Source organism: Taudactylus pleione, unplaced genomic scaffold (assembly GCF_031769625.1).
Source record: "Taudactylus pleione unplaced genomic scaffold, aTauple2 ptg000071l, whole genome shotgun sequence".
NCBI lineage: Eukaryota > Metazoa > Chordata > Amphibia > Anura > Myobatrachidae > Taudactylus > Taudactylus pleione.
The window spans coordinates 189,790-210,403 of NW_028284473.1; the positions used below are offsets into that span (position 1 = coordinate 189,790).

General features: G+C 49.3%; 1 protein-coding gene across 23 annotated transcripts in view; it reads right to left on the reverse strand.

Moving 5' to 3' along the window:
* The window catches only part of OBSCN (obscurin, cytoskeletal calmodulin and titin-interacting RhoGEF), a 646,947-nt gene that overhangs the window by 27,029 nt on the left and 599,304 nt on the right, over positions 1-20,614 (reverse strand). For all 23 annotated transcript variants that reach the window (XM_088467488.1, XM_088467486.1, XM_088467498.1 and 20 more), the window contains 4 exons: positions 18,839-18,865; positions 17,151-17,303; positions 11,953-11,998; positions 1,761-1,835 (listed from right to left, as the gene is read on the reverse strand). In XM_088467488.1, the coding sequence (XP_088323614.1) occupies positions 1,761-1,835; positions 11,953-11,998; positions 17,151-17,303; positions 18,839-18,865 (301 nt within the window). The remainder of the gene's footprint in view (positions 1-1,760; positions 1,836-11,952; positions 11,999-17,150; positions 17,304-18,838; positions 18,866-20,614) is intronic.

Here is a 20,614-nt window from a genome sequence, read left to right on the forward strand (position 1 = left end):
AGATGGGAGATAGGGAGATAGAGGGATATAAGAACCCTATGCAAAATGGCGAGTAGATATCTCGCAGCGACAGTGCAGGCACACTGACTTCCCGATGAGTATTAGTTATACTGACAGTGCATGGGGCAATGGGATTAACCCCGCAATGGTATGTAGTTGGCATCCCGGCCTGAGCTCCGACGGTCTGAATACCGGCGACGAAATCCTGACAAGTCGGGGCCCTGGCACCAGTATCCCGACCGCCGGCACCCTGAAGGTAAGTATCGGGGTGTTAGGGGGAGGTTATGGTGCAGGGTTAGGGTTAGGCACTAGGGCGAGGGTTAGGGACCGGGTAAGGATTGTGAGGATTAGGGTGCGGGGAGGATATGGTTTAAGCACTAATGGGGGAGGTTAGGGTTAGGCACCGGGTAAGGATGGTTAGGGTAGGGGGTATGTATGTGGTATGTAGTTGGCATCCCGGCCTGCGATCTAATGGTCTGAATACCGGCGTCGAAATCACGACAAGTCGGGATCCTGGCACCAGTATCCCGACCGCCGGCACCCCGAAGGTAAGTATCGGGGTGTTAGGGGGAGGTTATGGTGCGGTGTTAGGGTTAGGCACTAGGGTGAGGGTTAGGGACCGGGTAAGGAGTGTGAGGATTAGGGTGCGGGGAGGATATGGTTTAAGCACTAAGGGGGGAAGTTAGGGTTAGGCACCGGGTAAGGAGTGTGAGGATTAGGGTACGGGGAGGGAGAGGTTAGGTTTAGGCACTAAGGGAGGAGGTTAGTGTTAGGCACCGGGGAAGGATGGTTAGGGTAGGGGGTTAGAAAAATACTTACGTGTCTCCCCTATGGGTGTCAGGATTCTGGCTGTCGGGATGCCACTGTTGGTATTATGACCAGCGGCATCCCAACAGCCGGGATTTCATAACCAACCCGGAAAATGAGGATTACAGCAATGATACAATGGCAGACCCACGTCTGCCCATCCTGCCATTCTATGTAACGTGTAGGAGCCGAGGCCTAGCGCTGTAGGTGCAAGGGGAAGGCCGGCCCTCAGCTTGGTCCGGGCCCCATAGCAGTCGCACCCCCTGCACGTACGGTAGTTACGCCACTGGTCCAAGGGATTGTACATGTTAGACTCATTATCCCTCTGCACAGGCTACGAGCAAATTTATCGAGCTATGTCTTACACTTATTTGTCATATTTTATTTCACTTGGACCATAATCATGCCCCGCCCGCAGTTTCATCACACCAACACTTATCCCCAGACTCTTTTATTGTGGAAGGGATATTATCAACGGTTAGGGATGCCTAAACATTTCAGGGAAAGGAGATAGGGGGGAGTTATGGGACAGGGATGGTCAATAATGTGATCGCAGCTGCGATTTCACACGGAACGCAGCTGCGAAAAGATGCTAACAGTTCCAAATCTTACTCAAGCATAGGAACGCCCACCGCTGCCTTCTCATCTGCGACCAACATCTCGTACCTGCGTAAATATCGGTAACATCAATGCACATCGAGCAGCCATCTTGCCCTTGCGGAAGGTCTGACTACCTCTCACTCACTTTTGCGAATGGGTTCTCTGTGTGTGTGTAGAATCGCAAGACCATCACAGCGCTTGCGCAGTGCGACTTTGATGCATGCGCAATAGCAAAAAATTGCTCGCTCTGCATTAAAAGCGGCATTGCGCACATCTCCGAATCAGGCCCAAAAACAATGACGCTCTACTGAGAGCTCGGTAGGCAAACATCTGTAAGTGGCGCAAGCACTCACCTGCCACCGACTGCGTGCCACCAGGAATCTTAGGTTCTTTGAGCTGATTGGTTGTATGTCTTCCGGACTGGAGCTCTGCTGATGCAAAGAAATGGGTCTCAGGATATGTAACATTCTTATTACATACAATATTTATGGAAAAATTGGAGCCCATCTGGGAGTTGCAATTACTTCTGGGTTATGTATAGTGAGGTGTGAAGTCGGGCACTAACTAATTAAGACTAGCTCACACCCCCCTATATAACCCCTCCCCTTCCTCTAGAACCTAGGTCTATGTTTACCAAAGCCAGAAAAAGACCCACGGAAGAACTGAGAAAACCAGAAAGCCAACAGGTAACTGCTATGAAACCAAACAAGGGAGGGATCTCGGCATCACCCAGATGGACTCCAAGGAAGAGATTTTACGGTGAGTAAAAACCGTATTTCCTTTTTCATCCATCTGGGGGACGCCATTACCTGTGGGACATACCCAAGCAAGCCAATTTAAGGTGGGGGGGGGGAGCGTCGGAACCGCCCACTGTAAGAATTTTTTGCCCAACACTGGCGTCCCACGCTCCTAATGTATGGAACCGGTAAAATTTTGTAAAACTGTGTACGGATGACCAGGTAGCTGCTCTGCACAGCTGCTCTACCGAGGCACCATGCCGAACAGCCTAAGAAGCCCCGACAGCACAAGTCGAGTGGGCCCGAATTGAAGCCGGAACCGTCACATTTGAAGACAAATAAATCAATACCAACAAAGAATCTGTACGCCTCAAAGACGCAGTTCGCTCCAAGTAAATGCGTAACACATGCACCACATCCAACAGTGCCAAAGAAGTAGCTTCACTAGCGAAAGGCTGAAAGGATGATATCCTGCTTAATGTGGAAAGTCCATACCACTTTCGGGAGAAATCAAGGCTTAGTACGTAACACCACCCTATTCTCATGAAAAATGAGAAGCGGAGATTTACAAGAAAGAACCGCTAACTCAGATATTCTTCTGGCCGAGGCAATGGCCAAAAGAAAAACAACATTCAAAGTGAGGTATCGCAATTCTAAGCATTCCAATGGCTCAAAAGGTTCCTTTTGAAACGCCTCCAAAACTAAATTCAAGTCCCAAGGAGGAACCGGCGGGACATAAGGAGGCTGTATGCAAAGAACCCCCTGCAAGAAGGTTTGAACTTCAGGAATGGAGGCCAATTTCCTTTGAAACAGGATCGACAGAGCCGAAATTTGTCCCTTAAGGGAGAACAATCTAAGACCATTAACCAACCCATCTTGCAGAAAAGACAAGGACTAGACACTCGAAACCTTTCAGGTTTACACTTGTCTCGTTCACACCAAGAAATATATATCTTCCATATCCGATGATAAATCTGGGAAGTGACTGGTTTGCGAGCCTGTATCATGGTTTTCACAAGAGATTCTGAAAACCCTTTGGCCCTCAAGATGTTGGAGTCAATAACCATGCCGTCAAATCCAAGCAAGGCAAATCTGGGTGATGGCATGGTCCCTGAAGTAACAGATCTGGACGCAGGGGCAGACGATACGGAACGTCTGCCAACATATTCCAAAGAATTGCGTACCAATGACTGATGGCCAGTCTGGGGCCACCAGAATGACAGGTCGTGCCACTGATTGAATCCGCTGAAGTACCCTTGGTAACATTACCAGAGGAGGAAAGATGTACTACAGCTGGAACACCCAAGGTACTGTCATCGCAGGGATGCATGAAGATCCCGGCATCTGAGATCCGTACCTTGGAAGTTTCTTGTTGAGATGGGAAGCCAGTAGATCTACAGTATGTCTGGAGACCCCCATCTGGAAACTATTTCCGCAAACGCTTCCTGGTGTAGTTCCCATTGCCCTGGATACACACTGTGGCACTTAAGAAGTCCGCCTCCCAGTTGTCCACCACTGGAATGTAAATTGATGAAGTAGCTGGAACACAACTTTCTGCCCAATGAAGGATGTGACAAACCTCCCTCATTGCTCGCCAGCTGTGTGTGCCTCCATGCTTGTTTACATAAGCAACTGCCGTGGCATTGACTGATTGGATTCTCACTGGTAGACTCCTTAGAGAGGGATTGTGCCTGAACCAATGGATACCAAATCGCCCTTAATTCCAGTATATTGATGGAAAGAGAAGCTTCCTGGACGGACCAAAAGCCCTGTAGGTGCATTTTCAGAACCACCGTCCCCCAACCAGTTAGACTGGCATCTGTGGTGACAATGATCCAATTTATTACTGACAACTGGCAACCCCTGTTCAAATTTGCATCCTGCAGCCACCATAGGAGTGTCTGACTGGTCTGCAGAGATAATATGAACATCTATCCATTTAATTGAGGGTCTGACTTTACCCATCGATGAAGCAATTGGTTTTGCAGTGGTCGGGCATTGAATCTGGCAAAAGGAGTGGCTTCGAACAGAGGGCCTGATTCAGACTCGGTCGCAAGCGCTGAGCGCTCGCAACCAGGTCGATGTTTGCCCACTGGGCATGTGCACGACGGAGCCGGCTCCGTTCTGCGCATGCGCGAGACCCGGCTAGCGATGGGTGCTCCGTCGCTCTGGGTCTCGCACCAAAGGGGGCGAGCTGTTGATGGTGCTTGACAGCTCGTCCCGTTTGGTAGGTGGGCAGGGGGGGGTGGCCGGACAAACGGAGGCGTTCCCGAAGGAAGCCTGCCATTTGGGGGCGGTCCCACTGACATCACCAGTGATGTCAGTGGGAGAGCTTCCGGCTCTATTAGAGCCAGAAGCTCTCTGGGGCTTGCGGCCACAAGACCCTACCACAAGGATCTCGTCGCAAGCCCGATGGTCGCGATGGTCTTGACAATCGTGACCATCATCCTGGCCGCTCGCTATAGCTGTGGGTGGTCACCCACAGCTATGCGAGCAGCCAGGTGGCCGCACAAAAAAACCCCAAAACGCCCAGATTCAGAGCGAGCGCTTTTTCAGAGCGTCCGTCTCTGAATCAGGGCCAAAGTCAGAATTTTTCCCAGTAACTGCCTAGTCCTGAGGAGTGAGATATGAGGCATCTGTAAAATGATCCTTATTTTGGATTGGAGATCCTGAATCCTTGCCTGAGGAAGAAACACTCTGTGACACTGGGTGTCGAAGAGAAGACCCAAAAATACCATCCTCTGAGATGGAATTAAATTTGATTTGATAAAATTGATGATCCAGCCGAATCTCTGGAGCATGTCTATGGTAATCTGAAGATGTTGTTGCAATAGGGCTATTGAAGGTGCCCTTAGCAATAAATCATCCAGATAAGCCAACACATTGACCTCTCTACTCCTGAGAAGGGAGATCATGTGTGCCATAACTCTGGGAGCGGTGGACAAACCGAATGGCAGAGCCTGGAATAGAAAATGCCGGTGCCCCACTGCAAACCGCAGAAGATGCTGATGACCCCTCCATATAGGATTATGGAGGTAGGCATCCTTGATATCTAGGTAGGCCAGAAACTCTCCTTCCTTCAAGGAAAAAATGACTGACCTTACGGACTCCATCTTGAATTTTTCCAAGTGGAGATAAGGATTTAACTACCTGAGGTGGAGAATGGGACGAAACGATCTGTCTGGTTTGTCTACCAAGAAAAGACTGGAGTAAAACCCCAGGCCTTGCTGTAGTACCGGAACCGGAATAATTACTCCAGAATCAGAAAGTACAAAAGTTGCCTGTATGAGGGCCACCTTTGTGCAACCATCCACAGGGAGAGGAGTGGAAAGAATAACAGGACCCTTCAAATCTAAAATGTGACCCCTGGTTACCAGTCCACTTATCCAAAAATCTGGGTTCAGAGGAGTAGTGTGTAGCCAGGATGCCCGGAGCACGTGCGTGCTATGGCGACCCCCTTCCTCAAGTGTTCCAGGGAGGAGGCGGGTCCATATGGAATTAATATAAAGTAAAAATAAAGATTAGGGTCAGCCCCCTGTAGTGGTGCCCATATGCAGTGCCCTCTGTGCCCCAGGAGAGGACCCCCTTATGCAGGCCTCCAGTAGTGCCCCCAGTAGTGATCCCCACTATGCAGTGCCCCTTATACAGTGCCCCCAGTAGTGGTTCCCCCTGTGCAGTGCCCCTTGTGCCCCCAGTAGTAAGCCCCTTATATGGTGACCCTAGTAGTGGTACCCCCTATGCAGTGCCCCTTATACAGTGCCCCCAGTAGTGGTCCCCCCTGTGCAGTGCCCCTTGTGCCCCCAGTAGTAAGCCCCTTATCTGGTGGCCCTAGTAGTGGTACCCCCTATGCAGTGCCCCTTATATAGTGCCCTCCATGCAGTGCCCCCAATAGTGGTAACCCTTATGCATTGCCCATTAAATAGTGGCCCCAGTTGTAGTCCCCCCTATGCAGTACCCCCAGTATTGCCCTTTATATAGAGCCCCCAGTAGTGGTCCCCCAATGCAGTGCCCCCAGTAGTAGTTCCCCCCTTGTAGTGCCCCTAATAGTAGTCCCCCCCTTTGAAGTGCCCCCAGTAGTAGTACCCAGTAGTGGTCCCCCCTTGTAGTGCTCCCAGTAGTAGTTTCCCCCTTGTAGTGCCCCTAGTAGTAGTCCTCCCTTGTAGTGCCCCCAGTAGTAGTCCCCCCTTGTAGTGCCCCAGTAGTGGTCCCCCCCTTGTAGCGCCCATAGTAGTAGTCCCCCCTTGTAGTGCCCCCAGTAGTGGTCCCCCCCATGTAGCGCCCCTAGTAGTAGTCCCCCCTTGTAGCACCCCCAGTAGTGGTCCCCCCCTTGTAGCGCCCCTAGTAGTAGTCCTCCCTTGTAGTGCCCCCTGTAGTGGTCTCCCCCTTGTAGCGCCCCTATTAGTAGTCCCCCCTTGTAGCACCCCCAGTAGTGGTCCCCCCCTTGTAGTGCCCCTAGTAGTAGTCCTCCCTTGTAGTGCCCCCTGTAGTGGTCTCCCCCTTGTAGTGCCCCTATTAGTAGTCCCCCCTTGTAGCGCCCCCAGTAGTGGTCCCCCCCCTTGTAGCGCCCCTAGTAGTAGTCCTCCCTTGTAGTGCCCCCTGTAGTGGTCTCCCCCTTGTAGTGCCCCTATTAGTAGTCCCCCCTTGTAGCGCCCACAGTAGTGGTCCCCCCCTTGTAGTGCCCCTAGTAGTAGTCCCCCCTTGTAGTGCCCCCTGTAGTGGTCTCCCCCTTGTAGTGCCACCAGTAGACACACGTAAAAAAAAAAAAAACACCTGAATCCCCGCTCCCGTCGCCGCCATCTGCCCCTCCGTCCATCCTCCCGGGCCGGCCCGCTCTGCAGTATGGGAGAGACGTCATGACGTCTCTCCCATTACCCACTGCAGGAGCCAGAAGATGGCCCGGCTCCGGCAGTGGGCGCAGCAGCAGTCAGTGAGAGTCTGACAGACTCTCATTGGCTGCTAATTAAAACGAACACTTTGCTGCCGACTCCGGCGGCTGTGTGTTTGTCAGTCACTGTGTAGTGCTGACTGAACTCCGTCCGGTCAGCGCTACATGCGCGGTGCAGCTGTGTCACAGAGACACAGACGCATGCGGCCCTGGGGGCACATGGCACCCTGCCCCCCGACCCAGCCCGCCTCTTAGACAGCTACCGGGTACACAGCGGGCGGCGCATCCGGACACCTTCGGCGCCTGGAGCTTGCACTCCACTGGAACTGCCCAGCCCCTGTCTGGGTTGGATTGAATCCAAGTTTCTCAGAATCTGAGTAAGCGGCCTCCCACCAGGGGTCAGGTCCTAGTCCTGTGACAGTCATGTGGATTGACCGGCTGACTAAGCAGCAAGGCGGCATGTGATGGGGACACCACGCCCCCTGAAGGCACCTCTACGGAAACCCCTAGGCATACTTCGGAAGGCATGAAAGCTTCCCCGAAACCTAGGAGATTTTTGTTTTGGTGTTGATGCAGGAAGGTAAGGACTTTTGTCTACCGTGGCCTGAGAAATAATTTTAATTAATTTGGGACCAAACAAAAAACCTCCTTCTAAAGGCAGTACCTCTAAAGCTTGCTTGGACTCTATGTCTGCCTTCCATGTCATAAGCCATAGAGAACGTCTGGTGGCAATAGCCAAAGCAGAATAGTGTCTATTAAAGCATCACCTATATAGGTCAGAGCCTCTGAAATTTGATCAGCTAAAGAACCAGCTTCAGACAAATTCTCTGATTGAAACCCAGCAATCATCTGGGCCATCCAGGAACGATAGCTTACATCACCCAGGCACTGGCCAGAACAGGCCGCAGCGAGACTCCTGACGAAGTGAATATAGACTTAAGAACAGCCTCAATCTTCCTAACTTTAGGATGTTTAGATGTTACAGACTGTGTTGTGGGGATAACAGTATTCCTGACCAACCTAGCAATAAAAGCATCCAACATGGGTGGAATTTCCCAAAAGCTCGAAAAAGGATAAAAATACTTAAATTTTTCCGGAATATGAAATTTTGGATCAGGATTTAATCAGGCTTCTTTTAATAATTCTGCAAAATGTGAAAATTCTGGGAAAACAGACACGTTTCTGAAAGAAACTGAACTAGTCACTGGAATAGCTGTTTCCTGTAGATGCAGTCGTCCCGGACCATATCTACCAGGATAGAAACCCCTGAATAAGCATGGGAGTCATCCTCCCAGTTTGAGGTGTCTTCCCAGTCATAGTCCAATTCCCCTTCTTCCTGGGAAGAGGCGGCTGAAGCCTCATCTCCAGGAAAACCCACTGAGGACTGGCCTGAACGTCTCTTAGTGGCTGTGGCCCCTGCTGACGTTAGGGACATTGCCATCTCAGCGAGACATCGTCCCATACCCATACCGAGGGATCAGACAAACTAGGCGTTTGAGCACAGGGCAACATATAATTCGCCTGAGAGTGACGTAATTCACCTATGGCCTCAGCCAAAGACCTGGCCCAATCAGGCATCACCGACTGTTCAGCTGAACCTCCCGGTAATGAATCTCCCTGTGAACAACCAGCACAGAGCGACCCTGGGTACGTACAACCCTTTAGCAACTTTTTAATCACATTTTGTACAAGTATAATAAATGACTGATCCATGTTTTTTGGATCCCTTGTCTGACTTATCCATACTGAGAGAGAAAGACAATTCTAATCAATACAGAAAGCTATCTAAGGGCCTGATTCACTATGGATCGTTAGTCTGCTTATATACACGCAGCGCTGTGGCTAATATTAGCGGTACTACTTAAATGTTTGCATTTACATTGCGATTGCAGCCTGACATAAGGACGCCCACCTCCCCTTACTCACATCCGTATACTAAGGCAACATAGCACAACAATCGGTAACATCGGACCCATATGCACACTAGCACAAGCCCTGACCTTACTCAGAAATTGCTACCAGCCACGCACGCTATCAGTGCTATGACTGCTTATGGCCACGCTGTGGATAATTTATGCACGCCCCTGCAATGGCGTTGCAATGCACAGGCACGCCTGCATTCACCCGACCACCCCCCCATCACCACCCACACACGGCACTTCCTGTCAGTCACTCTGCGATGGGTCTGCGTAGCCTCAGCAAACGCAGTTCCCATCGCAATTGCTAGTTCGCGCACTGCGATGCATACGCAGTAAACATCGACCGATTGCGTGTGTATTAGCATCTGCGTTCCTTGCTGAATCAGGCCCTAAATTCCTCTAGAAACAGTGTAGCACTGTTTGAATAGAAAAAAACAAAGAAGGGTTCTGTTTTTTTTCCCAGAATAACAAGCAGTGCTTCTAAAATGACAGCAAAAGTGAGGAGGCTTAAAATGCAAAAACCGGACTCCTGAAGTCCACATTTACTAGCACAAAAACCAAAGGCAAACAAAGAATCTTCAGTGCAAAACAATGTATGTTACTGCCTAAATTCCTAAGAAGTAGTGCAGTAAAGTTGCTTATATACATAATAATGTTATAAGAACATCATATATCACCAGGTTAATACCAAAAGTAATAATCCTAGTTTAACTGCTTATCTGATAAGAGGCAGCCACCCCCCTGTACATTGCAGTGGGTCTCAGCAAAGCAGGAATCCAGCGCCCAAACACCTGCCAAATAGTGTTTGGGCCGTGGCCTGTGCAGCCCCCTGGTCCTGCTGTCACTCAACTGCATGAGGGCATGACTGGGCACACCATCGGTGTCCTGCTACATTAAGGATGTCTGACGTCATCATAGGTGTTTCCTGTCAGAGTAGGAAGCTACCTGGGGCTTGTGGTAGACGAGACCCTACCCCAAGGGTCTCGTCGCAAGCCCGATGGTCTCGACCATCGCGACCATCACCTAGTCACTCGCTAAAGCTGTGGGTGGTAACCCACAGCTTAGCGAGCGGCCAGGAGGCCGCCTTTCCAAAGAAAAGTGGCCGCCCTCATTCAGAGCGAGTGCTCGCTTTTTGCGAGCGGCTCTGAATGATGTCCAGAGTCCCAGGGACTATGTAGTTTGGTGACTCTCCCAGAGACCGTCTTTAGAGTGGGATACAGGGTTCACACAAACCTCTATATCTACCCCACTCCCACTCTGCTAGTGCTTGTCGCCTGTTGCCAGGAACTAAGCCCCCAAACCAAAACAGGAAAATAAAGAAATTAAACCTAACTCAAAAAGCTAGGACCTAGCCAGTGCCTTACTCCAAGGCACTAAAACAAGACTGAGGTTCTAGTGGAAGGGGAGGGGTTATATAGGGGGTGTGAGCCAGTCTTAATTAGTTAGTGCCCAACTCCACAACTTACTATACATAACCCAGAGAAAATGGCATCCCCCAGATGGATGAAAAAGGAATTAATGGTATAATGAGAGGTATAATGACTGAAAGGAGGGCTTGTTTTTCTATTGCTCGCTATGAATCAGTTGCAGGAAGACTTTTAAACATCGACTATGAGAATTCTCCCCGCACCGGTTATAAAACAGTCAACACCTACTTTAGTTTTGTTATGGGGCTGATTTGGAGTTGGAAGCAAAGCAATAAAGAGTAAGTAACACACCTGGCAAAACCATGCTGCGCTGTAGTGGGGGTGGGTGCCATTGAGATGTAGATTTGGGAGGGACGTGTCCTAGCTCAGATCTAAATTGTAGTGTAATAATAAAGCTATCCAACGTGTGTGGGCTACATGCAAAAGCCGCTAATAGTTACTCTGCATGCAAAAAAAATAAATGTATTTGCCCCCCCTCGCATTGCAGCATGGTTTGTTCCAGGTGGAAAGTTACTGGGCCGGCAGGGCATTTGCTTGGGGCACTACGGCCTGGGGGTGCAGCTGCAGTCACCCGCACAGCGCCATCTAGTCTGGAGCTTGAGGGTGTCGCTGCACTCACTATGACTATTGCAGTCAATGATTGGCTACTAAGGTCAGGCCCGCCTGCCACTGCTGGGAATGTAGGCGGGCTCACCCCCATCCTTGCTGGAGATCCTGGACACAGCCGGTAACCAGCAGTTCACCTCTATGCAGGATCTGTATATCAGGAACGGCCAAGGCTTCATCCTGCTGTACAGCCTGGTCAACCAGCAGAGCTTCCAGGCCATCAAGCCCATGAGGGACCACATCATCGTTATCAAAAGGCTTTAAGGCCCACAAAAAACCTTGGTAATTTTCGCCCTGGGTTCCACTTGGTCTAGAACCGGCCCTGTATCTCACAACCATAAGTCTATCCTACTGATACCACTAGAACCCATACGACACAATCATGGCGATCAATGCAAAAATTGCACGTGGTTTGTGCAGTGACAGAATTTACGCCATGTAAGGATCGTATTCAAAGTGATTCAAAATGAGATGCATCTAAATGGGGCGTGCCTGGCTGGCACCTGTGTGCCCTTACTGTACTGGCACATAGATGCCCCTGAGCCTCTCCAAGCAGAAGGGGCAGCAAGTACACGATACCAGCAGCACCTCACAATACTGGTGCAAATACAGTAGAGCACAGTCCTACTGTAATCCAGCCCTTTAACCATCGCAGCACCCAATAAGTGGTTATTAGGGGCACTGAACGTTCCCTGACACCCCTGAATGGCAGATTGCAGATGACTCATATTAGTATATCATTATCTCATAGCATAGTATAGATTTATTATTATAAAAGCTTTCATAGTATTATTACTCAGCGATCAGGATAATCTGCAGGTGTGATGAGGGTATTCCTGGTTTATGGAAAGTGAATGATGATGAAGGGATTTACTGCTGAGCATAAGTGTATTATATAGAGCTCATTAATGTTACACAGACAAGTAAGAGTTTTGTAGCTGTAGTATTAGAGATAAAACATTACAACTTACCACAAACCATTTATGCTGGATACAATCAGGGGCACTGGGCCGGGCACTGCCAATAGGAAGAGACAGACATACTTACAGTAATAAAATATAAACATTACGGGGCTCATCGCGAGCTGGACACATATACGTGCTCAGAAAGTATGCAGGGAAAAAAATGCACATTAAAGAGCATGGTTTCACAGTGGGTAGCATTGCTGTCTCACGGCGCTGTGTTCAGGGGTTTCAGTCTCACCAGGGCCTTATCTGTGTGGAGTCTGTATGTTCTCATGGTGTATCATCACATCAGCACCTGCCGGTCACATGGCTCCTATAAGATCTATACTCTATGTGCGGCAGGCACGTGAACCTCCCCTTACTGTCCTCTGCTTACCAGCAGGGCTGGCGAGACTTACAGCAGAACCAGGTGCTGGGGAGGTGTGGAGAGAGGAGGGGGCATGGCTCAGTATTTATCCATAGTACATGCTGCCACACCAGGATGCATTTCACGGCATCATGGGGGCATTATTACGTTATCTCTACACTCCCGAGCCCCGACAGAGCCAGGGTAATCTGTACCCGTTTCCCCCCTCATGGCACCCCTGCCCCCTGCTTGCCATTGCCCGTTTCTGCTGCTCTAATCTACATTAGGACTTAGCATTACACCTTATTGGTGCACAGTCCAGTATGGAACAATAACAGATGATTCTGAGTCGGAAGCAAAGTGTCGGTGTTTGTGTGATACTACCTTATGCTAATACCAGTATCCGTAGGGCTGTAATGAGGATCTGTACTCCTTGCCCCATGCTGGGTGCAGGAGATCCATCATCATTAGTATTGGCACGTGCACCAGCCCCATGCTGGGTGCAGGAGATCCATCATCATTAGTATTGGCACGTGCACCAGCCCCATGCTGGGTGCAGGAGATCCTTTATCATTAGTATCAACACGTGCACCAGCCCCATGCCGGGTGCAGGAGATCCATCATCATCAGTATCGGCACGTGCATCAGCCCCATGCTGGGTGCAGGAGATCAGTCATCATTAGTATCAGCACGTGCACCAGCCCCACGCCGGGTGCAGGAGATCCATCATCATCAGTATCAGCACGTGCACCAGCCCCACGCTGGGTGCAGGAGATCAGTCATCATTAGTATCAGCATGTACACCAGCCCCATGCTGGGTGCAGGAGATCCATCATCATCAGTATCAGCACGTGCACCAGCCCCACGCTGGGTGCAGGAGATCAGTCATCATTAGTATCAGCATGTACACCAGCCCCATGCTGGGTGCAGGAGATCCGTCATCATCAGTATCGGCACGTGCACCAGCCCCATGCTTGGTGCAGGAGATCAGTCATCATTAGTATTGGCACGTGCATCAGCCCCATGCTGGGTGCAGGAGATCTGTCATCATCAGTATCAGCACGTGCACCAGCCCCATGCCGGGTGCAGGAGATCCATCATCATCAGTATCAGCACGTGCACCAGCCCCACGCTGGGTGCAGGAGATCAGTCATCATTAGTATCAGCATGTACACCAGCCCCATGCTGGGTGCAGGAGATCCGTCATCATCAGTATCGGCACGTGCACCAGCCCCATGCTGGGTGCAGGAGATCAGTCATCATTAGTATTGGCACGTGCCCCAGTCCCATGCTGGGTGCAGGAGATCAGTCATCATTAGTATCAGCATGTGCACCAGCCCCATGCCGGGTGCAGGAGATCCATCATCATCAGTATCAGCACGTGCACCAGCCCCATGCTGGGTGCAGGAGATCAGTCATCATTAGTATCAGCATGTACACCAGCCCCATGCTGGGTGCAGGAGATCCGTCATCATCAGTATCGGCACGTGCACCAGCCCCACACTGGGTGCAGGAGATCCATCATCATCAGTATTAGCAAGTGCACCAGCCCCATGCTGGGTGCAGGAGATCCATCATCATTAGTATCAGCACGTGCACCAGCCCCATGCTGGGTGCAGGAGATCAGTCACCATTAGTATTGGCACATACACCAGCCCCATGCTGGGTGCAGGAGATCCATCATCATCAGTATCAGCACGTGCACCAGCCCCATGCTGGCTGCAGGAGATCTGTCATCATTAGTATCAGCACGTGCCCCAGTCCCATGCTGGGTGCAGGAGATCCGTCATCATTAGCATTGGCACATACACCAGCCCCATGCTGGGTGCAGGTGATCCGTCATCATCAGTATCAGCACGTGCACCAGCCCCATGGTAGATGCAGGAGATCCATCATCATCAGTATCGGCACGCACACCAGCCCCATGCCGGGTGCAGGAGATCCTTCATCATTAGCATCAGCAAGTACACCAGCCCCATGCCGTGTGCAAGAGATCCATCATCATTAGTATTGGCACGTGCACCAGCCCCATGCCGTGTGCAGGAGATCCTTCATCATTAGCATCAGCACATACACCAGCCCCATGCCGGGTGCAGGAGATCTGTCATCATTAGTATCAGCACGTGCCCCAGTCCCATGCCAGGATGCAGGAGATACGTCATCATCAGTATCATCATGTGTACCAGATCCATCAGAAACAGGCTTCCCTTCCCCGTACCAATGACTCAGAATAGAATGGAAGTAACGTCATGCTCATCACACTCCCATAGGGCAGAACAGCCCCATGCTGGGTGCAGGAGATCCGTCATCATCAGTATCAGCATGTGCACCAGCCCCATTCCGGGTGCGGGAGATCCGTCATCATCAGTATCAGCATGTGCACCAGCCCCATTCCGGGTGCGGGAGATCCGTCATCATCAGTATCAGCATGTGCACCAGCCCCATTTCGGGTGCGGGAGATCCGTTATCATTAGTGTCTGCACATGCACCAGATCCCTTTAGAAACAGGCTTCCCTTCCCCGTATGTACCGTGTTTCCCCGATAATAAGACCTACCCTGAAAATAAGCCCTACCCTTACTTTTGTAACCCGGTCCAAATTAAGCCCTACCCCGAAAATAAGACCTACCAAAATCCCATTTTGAGCTGGGAACGCTTCAGAGGCCAGCGTTCCCAGTCATGCAGTGCACGGGTGACGTCATGACTTTACCCGCGCGGAGGATCCTGTGCGGCCTGTCTGTCATTTTAGTCATCACTGTCTACTTGTATCTGATATATTTCTGTATTAACTGGTGTTACATTATATATCTCTCTTCATGTGTTTATCCTCCATACTATCCATTGTGAGAACATTTGGGAGGGTGGAACAGACGCAGTGAAAAGGAGAATAGACAAGGTTACACCTTGACATACAGTGTGTGATGAACAGGATGGACTTTTGATACATTACTCCACAAGGAATGTGATTTTTTTCCTTTGAACTCTAATTGATACAGGTTTTGTTTGCGCTGGTGGAGTGGTACACCTGCTTTTTTTCCTTGCAACTTGTCAGACCAGCCACCGGAGCCAGAGGCGCTGCAGTGGGCAGGTAACTGCGGGACAGGGGGGAGGTGAGAGGAGGGGGGTGAGGGGGACACAAAATTACAGCATCTTTACAGATGTAACAGCGCATGCGCAGCACAGATTCCAGCTGCAGTAAGTGTAGATATTCCCGAAAAGCTGTCATCGCAAAAATGACAGCGTTTCGGAATAGATACTTATGGATAGGAGGAATGATGAATCCTCCGGTAATTAGGTAGAACTCCATGCCAGTTCTAAACCGAATTACCTCCATCGAATTTTTAGGGGTATGAATAGGCCCCTAAACACTTCCTGTTGCTGCCGGTCTATTTGATCTCTTTATCTTTCAATAAGAATGCCAGGTGATGACGCTGTTAGCGTTTACAGCACGATTGCATGGTATTAATATGTCTATAGAATGTCCTATCTAAGGTATATGTCTCTAACCCAGAGAGTTCTCTAAGTGGACACTTGGTAACTCATACAATTGTAACAGTCCCTTTTTGCAAGTGTTGCATTTATAAATACTCACAAGGGATATATTAGTAGCAAGGAACAAGTTATACTGATAATTCCTATCACAGATATAGGACCTCATTCAGAGTCGGTCGAAGCGGCCGCACGGTTGTACGCCACCGATGTTCGCTATACTCCGCATGTGTAAAGTTCGCAATGCGCGTGCGCAAACTAGCCGCTACGATCAGAAATTTCTCTCTCCTTGAACACAGCCAGGTCGGTAGTTTGAGTGACAGATGGAGGCGTTTGTGGGTGGTAACAGGGGAAGGTGCTTGAAAACGGGGGAGTGGAGATCCGGACGCAGGCGTGCCTCATTATGTGAACGGCGTTTTATAGGAGTGCATACGGATTATGCGAGTGCATTATAACAAAGTAGCGTCATGGCACATGTGACATGGGAGGTTTTTACACTGACATGATCGTAGTGCTTAAGAGAGGGTATGGTCAACCTTAAGCTCTACGACCAGTTCTGATGGTTCCCGATGGTCTCGATTAATCCTTATATGCCCGAAGAGGACGTGTAATGCGTACGAGAAGGGGGCGTATTTTTTTATCTTCCGACCGCTTCCTCCCCTTGGTTGGTCAGCTACCGATCCGAACTCAGGGACGCAACTTGCGAGGGAATCATTTGCATATCCGGCCCCCTTTTCCCGTACGACCGTGCGGCCGCTTTGACCGACTCTGAATGAGGTCCATAATCCCTTAATTGTTAGGTGATTTGTTGTATGAGTTGACATTCAGAATAGAGTGCTGTATTTGTTTCACATGTTAATGAGGTTTGCCATTACTTAGATTGTGAATCCGTATAATTCCTGTAAAGTGTAATGACAGTAAGATATTCTTCAAGTATGGTGAAAGGACTCAATAGGTTCATTAACATTCTGTCCCAACTCAGATATCTTTTCTCATATACAGTATACCTCTACACATGCACACTTGATATCAAATTTACAACAATATATATTAAATAATTGATCCTAGATCCCGCATACAATTGTCCGGCCGCACTCTGAGGGAACGCTGACGCGCGTTTCGCCTGGGGCTGCTTTATCAAGGCAGTGCCACTGCACCTCATCTTATCTTTTTCTTCTTTTGAGACCCTATATCTTTTGTAATGTAAATCCTCTGATTTAAACTATATTTATATTGTATAAAGTAGTTTGTGGAACGTTCTAAGTGCTATCTATTCATTATAAATGTCTGATACACAGGGCCACTGGGCCATCTGACAGCGCAGGACACGTCGGCGTTGGACACTGACTGAAACATGTGACACAGACTCACTCGGGGGACATCTGAATGGTCAGCTTCATGAAGTCCTGGGCGTTGGCACTTAGCTGGGCAAACCCTGGGCAGGTCCAGCTGATTTTGCCTTGTTGAACGTTGAGTAAGGTTTCTCTGTCATTCTGACCGGCAAACGGGGAGACGCTGAGCAAACTACAAGGGGAGAGGATACGGAAAACACAGTTACCTTTCCATTATCTGTAGTTACTATACAAAGACGCCATCAATGACTCTATTCCAGCACCTTACCTAGCATAGTGGCCAGGGGAGCCCTCAGGAGATAGAACCCACGTAGGGTAATTTGCCAATAAAATGAGACCCGTAACAGCTAATCAGGCAGTCCTTTATTACATGCTAGCCTATGGCACAGATTTATCAAGGAGTGATATTCTTGTTATCACTGGTTACTAATCTTAATGTTGCTCCAACCAATCAGCTCCTGTCATTTTTCAGTTAGGAGCTAAGTAGTTGGAGCAACATTTAAGATTAGGGTCAAGTGATAACAAGAATATCACTCGTTGATAAATCTGTGCCATAGCGTGTAATAAAGGACTGCCTGATTGCTTGTCATGGGTCTCAGTTTATTAGAAAATAAAATATTGTATGTTCAGTCTATACAAGTCAACAAGTGCTTACATGTTTATTCAATTATACTAAAACTAAAACGCTATTATGAGTCACCCTCTTACTTATGTGACAGGGGCAGTGTCATGATGTGAGGAGGGGAATGGAGGCAGCAGGAAGTCACAGACTGAGAGTTATATAGTGGAAGGAGCAGGGTCCCCAGCAGCACAGAGTATATCAGGAGATGAGTGATGTGAGGAGGGGAATGGAGGCAGCAGGAAGCCACAGACTGAGAGTTATATAGTGGGAGAAGCAGGGTCCCCAGCAGCACAGAGTATATCAGGAGATGAGCGACGTGTTAGTGAGGACAGCGCTGCATGTGACAGGGGCAGTGACACAATGTGAGGAGGAGAATGGAGGCAGCAGGAAGCCACAGACTGAGAGTTATATAGTGGAAGAAGCAGGGTCCCCAGCAGCACAGAGTATATCAGGAGATGAGTGATGTGTTAGTGAGGACAGGGCTGCATGTGACAGGGGCAGTGACACAATGTGAGGAGGAGAATGGAGGCAGCAGGAAGCCACATACTGAGAGTTATATAGTGGGAGAAGCAGGGTCCCCAGCAGCACAGAGTATATCAGGAGATGAGCGACGTGTTAGTGAGGACAGCGCTGCATGTGACAGAGGCAGTGACATGTTGTGAGGAGGGGAATGGAGGCAGCAGGAAGCCACAGACTGAGAGTTATATAGTGGAAGAAGCAGGGTCCCCAGCAGCACAGAGTATATCAGGAGATGAGTGATGTGTTAGTGAGGACAGGGCTGCATGTGACAGGGGCAGTGACACAATGTGAGGAGGAGAAGGGAGGCAGCAGGAAGCCACAGACTGAGAGTTATTTAGTGGGAGAAGCAGGGTCAGGGATTTGAAGGGATTTGAAGCTTCTATCACATATTGTGCTGACAGATCTATCTCTATATGATACAGAGTTCAAACATCCAACTTGTTACTAAATTGGTAGCCTGAGATATCATCAATATTGGTTAAGCATACAATTCTGCTGCCTGTACTATTGTTAGGTGGCAGGTGTGCTTTATTGCAGACAAATATGAACCCACAGAAATCACTCACCATAAGTAGCTGATCACTCCAACAGGCCTGCAAAATAATGACATAAATTGTGATTACTCAAAATGGGTTCAACTACAGTACAGTGATTTAATTATCACAAAGTATTTAAAATGTGTTTAATTTGGTGATGTTCCTTTATAAATGACAAAGAAAAGTTATAGAAAAAATAGAATTTTGCATGCAAGAGTTCATGAAGTATTTATTTCTAAATAAAAGTGGTTATGAAATAGTTGGTATTCAATACATTCAAAGTAGATGTCACCCTCCTCCCCACATCCTCCTACATACAACTGTCACTTATGGGGGAAAATCACATGAAAAGAATAAAGGTCTGTGCGTCCTCCTTTAATGCTGCAGGCACCCTATGTACCCCGTTATCTACCTGTAATGCTGCAGGCACCCTCTGTACCCCATTATCTACCTGTAATGCTGCAGGCACCTTCTGTACCTCGTTATCTACCTGTAACGCTGCAGGCACTCTCTGTACCCCGTTATCTACATGTAATGCTGCAGGCACCTTCTATAACCCGTGATCTACCTGTAACACTGCAGGCACCCTCTGTACCCCGTTATCTACCTGTAACGCTGCAGGCACCTTCTATACCCCGTTATCTACCTGTAATGCTGCAGGCACTCTCTGTACCCCGTTATCTACCTGTAATGCTGCAGGCACCTTATATACCCCGTTATCTACCTGTAATGCTGCAGGCACCTTATATACCCCGTTATCTACCTGTAATGCTGCAGGCACCTTCTGTACCCCGCTATCTACCTGTAACGCTGCAGGCACTCTCTGTACCCCGTTATCTACATGTAATGCTGCAGGCACCTTCTGTACCCAATTATCTACCTGTAACACTGCAGGCACCTTCTATACCCCGTTATCTACCTGTAATGCTGCAGGCACTCTCTGTACCCCGTTATCTACCTGTAATGCTGCAGGCACTCTCTGTACCCCGTTATCTACCTGTAATGCTGCAGGCACCCTATGAACCCCGTTATCTACCTGTAATGCTGCAGGCACCCTCTGTACCCCGTTATCTACCTGTAATGCTGCAGGCACCTTCTGTACCCCGTTATCTACCTGTAATGCTGCAGGCACATTCTGTACCTCGTTATCTACCTGTAACGCTGCAGGCACTCTCTGTACCCCGTTATCTACATGTAATGCTGCAGGCACCTTCTGTACCCCGTTATCTACCTGTAACGCTGCAGGCACCTTCTGTACCCCGTTATCTACCTGTAACGCTGCAGGCACCTTCTGTACCCCGTTATCTACCTGTAACGCTGCAGGCACCTTCTGTACCCCGTTATCTACCTGTAATGCTGCAGGCACCTTCTGTACCCCGTTATCTACCTGTAACGCTGCAGGCACCTTCTGTACCCCGTTATCTACCTGTAACGCTGCAGGCACCTTCTGTACCCCGTTATCTACCTGTAACGCTGCAGGCACCTTCTGTACCCCGTTATCTACCTGTAATGCTGCAGGCACCCTATGTACCCCATTATCTACCTGTAATGCTGCAGGCACCTTCTGTACCCCGTTATCTACCTGTAATGCTGCAGGCACCTTCTGTACCCCGTTATCTACCTGTAATGCTGCAGACACCTTCTGTACCCCGTTATCTACCTGTAATGCTGCAGACACTCTCTGTACCCCGTTATCTACCTGTAATGCTGCAGGCACCTTCTGTACCCCGTTAACTACCTGTAATGCTGCAGGCACCTTCTGTACCTCGTTATCTACCTGTAATGCTGCAGGCACCATCTGTACCC